This window comes from Typha angustifolia, chromosome 3 (assembly GCF_048772165.1).
Source record: "Typha angustifolia cultivar Huaian chromosome 3, ASM4877216v1, whole genome shotgun sequence".
Taxonomy (NCBI): Eukaryota; Viridiplantae; Streptophyta; class Magnoliopsida; order Poales; family Typhaceae; genus Typha; species Typha angustifolia.
This window is the reverse complement of record NC_133241.1, coordinates 4,795,226-4,804,892: the sequence shown is the minus strand read 5'-3', so window position 1 is coordinate 4,804,892 and position 9,667 is coordinate 4,795,226. Positions and strand designations below refer to the sequence as shown.

General features: G+C 36.3%; 1 protein-coding gene across 1 annotated transcript; it reads left to right on the top strand.

The window, feature by feature from the left end:
* The first annotated feature begins 1,146 nt into the window (after positions 1 to 1,146).
* Positions 1,147 to 1,482, top strand: LOC140758236 (uncharacterized mitochondrial protein AtMg00860-like). Its single transcript, XM_073094333.1, has one exon. The coding sequence runs from the start codon at positions 1,147 to 1,149 to the stop codon at positions 1,480 to 1,482; it is 336 nt and encodes a 111-aa protein (XP_072950434.1).
* The last annotated feature ends 8,185 nt before the right edge of the window (positions 1,483 to 9,667 follow it).

The window sequence follows — 9,667 nt, the reverse complement described above, 5'->3', positions numbered from 1 at the left end:
AAGGATGGGACATGGCGTTTCTACATGGATTGCCATACACTGAATAACATCATGGTGAAGGATAGGTATCCTATACTGGTCATTGAAGAACTCTTGGATAAGCTTTCGGGGGCCTCTTACTTTGTTACGATACGACCACATAGGTTAAGCCGAGTTAAGTCGAGTCGAGTCAAGTTAGTTACTTAGCTTTATCTTATTATTTTGATTTTCAAATAAATCAAATAATTCGCATGTAGATCCGATCCACTAGGAATTTTACTCCTATAAATAAGGGTGGACATGTGTTGATAATGATCATTAGGAGAAATCTGAGTTTAGCTAGTTATTATTTTTGTCCTTATCTTTTTATTTTAGCCATTAATTTATCTTTATCTTCATAGGAGTAGATCATAACCATAGATCTTTTTCAAGCATCCAAACCCTAGCCACCTCCTATCTCCAGCAGCCACCCTACAATACAGCTATCCACCACCATCCTTGGTCGTTCGCCACCCTCCGATGACCGCCACAACGTTAGATATTTACCGTTTTGCTCTCTTTGACCTATCACCACTATTTTAGTTTTAACATTCATCTCAATCTCTAATTTAGGTGAAACTAAAGTCATTAAAATTCTAACTCACGAAGCTACCTCCACTTAAATTTTCATAATCTTCTTACAAACAGATCATTCTAGATTTGGTTCATAACATACATTAGCAAGTTAGACTTGAGAGCCGGCTACCATCAAATCCGCGTAAGGCCCGAGGATGTGCACAAGACTGCATTCCGCACCCATGATGGGAATTATAAGTTCAACGTCATGCCTTTTGGACTCACTAATGCCCCCTCCACTTTCCAAAAATTGATGAATGATGTCTTTCAGGCGTTATTGAGGTGGTTTGTGCTAGTCTTCTTCGACGACATCCTTGTGTACAGTCGCTCATAAAAAGAATATCTTACTCACCTTCGTGAAGTGTTGCAGATTTTAAAAAACAATAAGTTGAAGGTGAATGAGTCCAAATGTTTATGGGGCCAGCCGAGATTGGAATATCTTGGCCATATTATTTCAGCGGCGGGAGTGGAAGCCGATCTTGCAAGGTGCAAAACATAATGCATTAGCAAATTCTAGAAACACCGAAAGAGTTGCGGGGCTTCCTTGGATTGATGGGCTACTACCGTCGATTCATTGCCAACTATGGTAAGATTGCAGCTCCCTTGACATCATTACCGAAGAAGGGAGAGTTTCATTGGAATGAGGTGGCAACGAAGGCCTTTGAAGCATTGAAGAAGGCAATGACCACTGCTCTAGTTTTGGCATTACCTAATTTCACCAAGCCCTTTGTGGTGAAAAGCAATGTGTTAGGAATTGGAAGTGGAGCTATACTCATGCAAGAAGGAAGGCCGGTGGCGTACATGAGAAAGATATTGTCAATGAAAAACCAAATGATGCCTACATATGAGCGCGAGATGCTAGCCATTATCTATGCGATCACCAAATAGAGACCATACCTCATCGGTCAGCGATTCGTGGTGCGTATTGACCAGCGAAGTCTTCCTTACTTCTTTGGGCAATGGATCTACAATCCAGCACAATAGAGACGGGTGACAAAGTTGTTGGGGTACGACTATGAATTGGTGTACAAGAAGGGAACTAAAATTCGAGTTGTCGATGCACTATTGCGGCAACCCAAACCAACCGACTTAACCATGATTTCTATTCCGATATTTCCCTACCTTTCGAAGATTAGAGCTACATGTGTGGAAGATCCAGAGATGAGGGAGCTCATGAAGAAAGTCAAGGAAGAACCATCTAGCTATCCTAGGCTAGAAGTGAAGGACGGTCTACTACTAGTCGAGGGTGAGTATGAGTCCCAGCCAAACCCGAACGATAGGTGGCTTTGATTCACCACTTCCATGATACTCCTGTGGTAGGGCATGAAGGAACATTTAGAACCTACAAGAGGTTGACACAAAATTGTGTATGGACAAGGGTGAAAAATGAGGTGCTATCTTATGTTCGAGCATGTGAAGTTTGTCAATGCACCAAAGCAGACTCGACCAAACCAACGGGACTACTACAACCCCTACCTATTCCGGAGAAAATTTGGAAATATGTGACGATGGACTTCATTGAAGGACTGCCTCAAGTCAGAGGATATACGGTCATAATGGTGGTGGTCAACCGGTTAACAAAGAGTGAGCACTTTTCAGCTCTAGCGCGCTCGTACATTACGAGGAAGGTAGCAGAAATTTGTGTGAAAGAAGTAGCCTAGTTGCATGGAATGCTAATGTCAATAGTTTTAGACCATGACTCGATCTTCATGAGTCACTTTTGACAAGAGTACTTCAAGCAGCAAGGTACTGAACTAAAAATGAACTCGGCATATCATCCTCAAATCGACGAGCAATCTAAAGTTGTTAATAGCTACCTTGAGCAATATTTGCGATGCTTCATCGAGGAGCAACCGAAGAGATGGCTAGCTTACCTTGGGCAGAGTACTTATACAACACAGCTCATCACACTACTGTTGGGATGACCCCTTTTGAGGCAGTCTATGGGCGTGCACCACTAACATTGAGATCTTATGATCGGTTGAGCACACTTGACCGTACCGACATAAATGAGGTACTAGTGGAACGGGATGAGGTACTCAAGTGGCTCAAGTTTTATCTAGCAACAGCACAGAACCGAATGAAGCAAGTGTATGACCACAAACATCAAGAAAGAAGCTATGAAGTTGGCGATTAGGTCTATGTATGACTCCAACCGTATCAGCAAATCTCGATACAAACTATTCAGAACCAAAAGCTGACACATCGCTTCTTTGGTCTATTTCAGATCCTGGAGAAGGTGGGAGTGATTGCATATAAGCTGGACCTATTCGAGTCATCTCGAGTTCACCCTGTTTTTCATACATCCAACTTAAGAGCCCAAGTTGTTCTAGTTGATCAGGTCACAGAACAACTACCCGAACCCGAATCAGAGGCAGTTGAGCCCACTCCAGAGAAATTCCTAGCATAAAGGAGAGTCAAACATGAAGAAAGAATAGTTACAGAGGTGCTGGTAAGCTGCATGGGACAGATGCAGGAGCAGGCGACATAGGAACTCAAGACAACCTTGATGGAGCGATATCCTGAATTCACACTTTAAGGACAAAGTGAGCAGAAGCATGGTAAAATGGTGTGATTCGGACTTCATCGAGTCATCTCGAGCATGGATACACACACTGTCTTTTCTTATTATATTTAGTTATTTATTTCAAAAAAAATAAGGATTTTCTATGTTGTATTCAAACGCAGGACGGAGTGCATTCAAATACGCTTGCAAATGCCTATAGGCATTCACATCAATAAATAACGCAATTTGTGCATTCAAACGCATAGACCCCGTTCGAATGCCCGCGTGCGAACATTTGCATACATTCGTAGCAATAGATAACACGAAATACTCGTTCAAACGTGGTCGGCGAGAATTTACTGTTTCTAGGGTTAATAATTATCATTGTTTTGTTTGTTTGGTTAGCCCCTTAATATGTGGATGGCAACCAAAAAGATTTTAAAATGAATATTGAGTTTTATCTCCTTTCTTGTCTCTCTGCCCTAATCTTCCTTCCCCTTCGTTCAAGCTCTAGCCGTGCGCCATCTCGACATCGATGATCTTCTAACCTCCCTCGTCTATCGAGTCATCCCTCCTTTTTGGGATCTCAGCCCTTTCTCCCTTTTCATCCTTATCTCCTAAACACCTCAAACCATCCACCCTCATCATCATTATCATCCTTAACCTTACCATCACCACCACCCATCACCTCCACCATCGCCCTACTTTTTCGTATTTTTATCCCAATTGTAGTCTGACTCTATGGATGGCGTAAATACTAAAAACGTAGATTAGAAAGTTATAGATCGATCACCCTTGTTTTGTAATATTCTAACTACGGTAGAATATCTGGTGAATATTTTCCCTCGATTGTGTGGGCTGCTTTCCTATATTCGATCCAAATCAAATAGCAGATATTCAGACCATAACATATGTCCACAATTATGATTACAAGAGCTAAACAAGAATATCAAGGTTCACTAATGGATGTGGTTCCCATCATGGTAAACTTGCAAATTTTTTAAAATTTGAAGCAAAACTGAGCCTAAAACAAACCATAAAAACAAGGCAAAAGAAAACCTCAAAACTAGTCCAAAAACCAATAAATGATTTAGAAATTATACACACCACAAGGATGTTCTAAGCTTTTTAAATAATTGGGCATCTAAGGGTTTTGTAAATAAATCACTCAATTATAATTCAGTTTGTATGTATTTCAAAATGATATTTTTATCATTAACCAAATCTCGAATGAAGTGATGGTGAATGTTAATATGTTTGGTGCGCAAGTACTGAATAGGATTCTTAGAGATATTGATGGCACTCATGATATTGCTATATAAAATCATGCTACCTTAATCTATCCCATAGTCTTTGAGTATTTGTTTCATCCATAAAAGTTGAGTATAACAACTACTAGTAGCTATGTACTTATCTTCAACTGTAGTCAAAGATATAGAATTTTGCTTCTAGTTGTGCCAAGCTATCAATTTATTTCTAATACTAGTTAGCAAATCCATCCCTTTGCTCTCTAGAAAAGAGTGGCAACTTTTGAGACTTTTTTATTTCATCCTCATCCATTGGATTGGTCTTTCTTAGGCCACCGACCGCCTCTACCTGAACTACATTCATTAGCTACTAGAAAGTAGTTTCACTTGAACAATGAAGATACACATAGTCCTATCATCACACAACCTAACCTAGTCAGCATCAAAAAATCTAAAATAATCGCACTAGTGTCAAATGTATACCAAATCACATAATCAGCCATCTCATTTACATATCTAATCAACACTAAAATTTGTGATTCCTTGGGATTAGATTGATACTTAGCACAAACTCCCAAACTAAAGACAATATCAGGTTGGCTAGCACTCAAATATAGCAAGCTTCTTATTATTATAGGCTGGATCAACACTTTTTCTAGAACCATCCTTACCAAGTTTTACACTCGTGCTCATAGGGGTTATAGCATGATTTGCAATTGTCAATCCAAATTTCCGAACAAAATTTCTAGCATATATAAATTGGGAAATGAAAAGGCCATTGTCAAATTGACCAATTTGAAGTCCTAGGAAAAACATCAGTTCACCCATCAAACTCATTTCAAATTGACTCTACAATAACTATGCAAAGTCCCTTGCAAGCTTATCAAACGTAGCCCCAAACATAATGTCATCTATATAAATCTAAGCTACCATAAACTTTCCAAATTCACGACTAATGAATAAATTTTTATTCACCCACCTTCTAGTAAACCCTGACTCTAACAGAAATATGTCAACTTGTAATACTAGGCTCTAGGAGCCTATTTCAAACCATATAGGGCTTTTTGCAGCTTATACACATGGGAGGAAAATTGGGAATCCTTAAAACCTTTTAGTTGCTCAACATACACTTCTTCATTTATGATCCCATTTAAAATACATTTTTCACGTTCATTTGAAATAATTTAAAATGCATATGACAAGCAAGAGTTTCATCAAAATCTATTTCTATAACCTAAATGTATTTGGCCTTGAGCCACAAGTCTAGCCTTCTTTCCTCACAACTACCCCTTGTTCGCCAGTTTTATTTTTTAAAATTCACTTTGTTCCTATAACATTAACATTGCTAGGCCTATGCATAAGAGTTTACACATTGTTACATTCAAACTACTCTAACTCATCATGCATTGCATTCTCCCATGCATCATCTAACAAAGCATCTTTAACATTTTTAAGCTTTACCAATGAAGTGTAATAAAGGAAGTTTATCTCATTTCGAATATGTCTCCTAGTTTTTATTGGTTCAGCTATATTACCAATTACTTGCATCAAAGGATGATGTAGCTTCACTCTAGAATATGGTTCCAACTCTCTTTCACTTGATGTGGTTTGTGACATGTTTGCATCCAGGGTGTCTATGCCTTGATCCTCAATTTCAGCTTCCTCCAAAGTGCCTCAGTACATGCAGGATCAACATCAACTAGTAAGTTAGGCATATCCAAAGAGTTATAATCAATAACAACACTAGTAGATCCTATAACAGTAGATGAGTGCAAATTGTAGACAAGATAGGCTGTACTAGTTTCAAAGTAGCCCAAAAATATACTTTCATTACTTCTGATGTCAAACTTGCCTAAGAGCTCATGATCACGAAAGATGTAGCATTTACTACCAAAGATTCTGAAATATTTCAAATTTGATTTCTTATCTTTCCAAATCTAATAGGCAGTTTCATTCGTACCGAGCCTTAAGTATACATAGTTAATAACATGCACCATGGTATTCACTGCTTGAGCCCAAAAATTTTTAGAGACTGCATGAAGCATGACACGTGCCATATTTTGAACCCCTCTATTTTCCTTTCAACTACATGATTCTATTAAGAAATTTTAGGTGCAGGATATTCATGTTTTATACCTTGAGAGTTACAAAAACTCATGAATAGTTTATTTTCGAACTCTCCACCATGATCTAAATGGATACAATCTATTTTAGTGACATTTCTTTTCGAATTCTTAGGCAAAGGGTTTTAAAACATTGAAAGGTGTTAAATTTTTTATGTAGAAAGCTAACTAAAGTAAATCTAGAGTAGTCATCATTCATAAAGAATATATATTTCTTACCTCCAATGCTTTCTGTCTTTGTTGGTCCTATTAGATCCATGTGAACTAAATCCAAGGATTTCTTTGTGGCAAGATAGTCAGTTTTCTTATACTTTTGACTTATTTTCCTTATTGATACGAGCTACAAATAGTTTTAGAATGAGAGATCAACCTAAGAATTCCTCTAAAAACCTTGATCTTTGATAATCTACGAAAATTCTTATGATTTATTTGATCTAGTCTTTGATGCTACAAATTAGTTTCATCAAGATACGCAAAATTACAGCTCAATCTATTAGTGGCCAACCCAATACCAGTTATCAAAAATTTGAATACCACAAATTACCGTTTTATCTTGTTTGTCAAGAATCATGCATGCATATCATGATTATCATCATAGATTTGACTAAAGCTCAGCAAGTTCTCTTTTAGTCCTACAACATACAAAATGCTATCAAGTTTAGAAATATTAGGTGCTACTACACTAACCTGCCTACTAATTTTGTATAACTCCCATCTTCAAAGGTCACAGATCTTCCATCATAATTTTCTAGAGAAGTAAATAAATGTTTATCCATGAATATACGCCTAGAGAACCCACTATCAAAATATCACATATCAGAATTTATAATCCATATTACTCTAATTTTCGTGACATGCATCTAAGATTGCTTCAATTATTTTGGAATAAAGCAACAAGGGCAAATATGTCCTATCACTCCACAATGGTGACATGTAAGTATGAATTTACTCTTTCTCACCTTGGGTATACTGGTCTTTGATTTACCTGATTTCTAACAATGTTTGGGGCATTTACCTTTTTTATGTTTAATCTCAACTTTTCGTTATGGCACATAATTTCCTTATCCATCGGCAGTCACAAATACTATTTTTATATTAGATGAATTTCCTTCATATCCAATACCATATTTTTTATTTTCGTGGATTTGAACATTTAAAATTTCATCCAACTTCGACTTCCTTTTTAGTATCATGATTTCCTTCAGTAAATGATTATGTTCTCGCTCAATTGCTGTGTATTTGATCAATAATTGATTCATCTCCTTTCTTTATCTATCCAAAAGTTGAAAAAACTCCTCTTGCCTCTCATCAACTTTCAAATTGTCTACTTCATTTTACCTTATCAATAAGCTTGAGGTTAGACTTCTTCAATTTATAGGTATCCTCGTACAATTCTTCATAAGCCTTCTGTATATTCATGTTGTTGTCCAAATCAAAATCATGCAAATCCTAGTTATTTGTGCTCAAAGATTCAAGACCATGATTAGAAGATGAAATAGATGCAATAAAGGCAAGAAAATTTTTATTTTCAATTTTAGAACTATCATCATCAGTTTTGTCTGAATTATCTCAAGTAGCTTTCATAACTTTACCATTATATTTTAAATGATTAGCACACTTATTAACAATATCGTCAAACCCTTGACACTCATAGCATCACAATCCCTCGCTACTATTTTTGTCCTTTTGTTTAACATTACTAGTTTGACCAATCAAAGTTGTCACTTTATTTTTATTTGACTATTGCTATCTCTCTTAGAACTCTTAAAGAATCTATTGAACTTCTTCACAAAATAAAGTCATCACCACCCATCCTTACTGAAATCTTCATCTATTTTCAACATAGCTATAGCAATCCCATTAGTTTTTCTAGATTGACAAAGAAAGGCCTCATAAGTTTGGAGATTTCTTATAAGTTGTTCAACTCTAAAGGTATCGTTTTTACTTTCTTCTATAGTAGTGACCTTAGCTTAGAACCATTCCGAAAGAAAGCTAAGAATTTTTTTGACCACCTTGCTCTCTGATATCCTTTCACTAAGATTGAAACTAGTCACTTAGTTTGGTGTAAAAATCATTAAAGCACTCATTATCTTCCATCCTAAGGTTTTCAAAAGTGATGTTTAATCTTTGCAATTTAGACAATTTAATAGTAGTAGTTTCCCCATGTGTAGTCTCAAGGATGTCCCTAGCATTCTTAGCAACCTCATAAGTACACATAATAAAACTCATTAGGAGTACCATTGAAGATGGCGTTAATTGCCTTACAATTAAATCTAGCATTTTCATAGTCATTTTTATCCTATTGAGTAATAGGTTTAAAAATGACATTCTTATTTTCATCAATTATAACCGTGGGAGATTCTTAACCATAAGTAACAGAAAATCACACATATTTATCAATGGACTTTGAAAATGCTCTTATTATGGCTTTCCAGTATGGATAATTTATTCTATCGAGCAATGAATGTCTAATAGTATATAGTCCTTTAATAGAAAGTTCTGTGAGGATCTCTCTCTAATGTTAGAGTCTGACTCTAATATCAATTAAAAAACCTACACAGTTACTAGACAAATAACACTACTAATAGGACCATTTACGAATTAAAAAATTAGAACAAAGCATACACAAACAACATAAATCTAAATATGAAAAAATATTTTTAATCAAGGTAAAAAAAATCATTTATCTTTTCTATGAGGTAAAATCAAGCACTATGAATTTAAATGTTACAAGAATACTTAAAAATCAATTGCTATTAATTGCAATAGTCATAATAGTATTTTGCTTAACTCTCACTTAATACACTACCCCTTATGCTTAGTTCCCAACCTTATTAATTCATAAGATTGTAGCTCCACCTCAGTGACCTTTGAGGCAATCTCACGTATCTTTCTTCAATCTTGAACTCTTAAGGTTATAACCTACCCTCGATGACCCTTCAGACAATCTCAAGTATCTTCTTCAATCTTAGACTAAACGAGCATGAGATGACTCCAGTATCTTCACGCTCTTAGCATCTTCAAGAGCATCTCTCTTTTCTCTCAAGTGTAGCATCTCCAAAAGCATATTTCAGCATTCTAAAAATTGTTCGAATGGGTTTCCAACACTAATGAGAAATAGACTTCGCAGGAGGAATCAATTTGAATGGATTGATCTCGTTAATTCGAACGAAAGAGCTTCTTTTGTCTCCACAATA

Excerpts from the sequence above, each read along its gene's own strand:
- LOC140758236 (XM_073094333.1), top strand. The coding sequence starts at position 1,147 with ATGGGCTACTACCGTCGATTCATTGCCAACTATGGTAAGATTGCAGCT.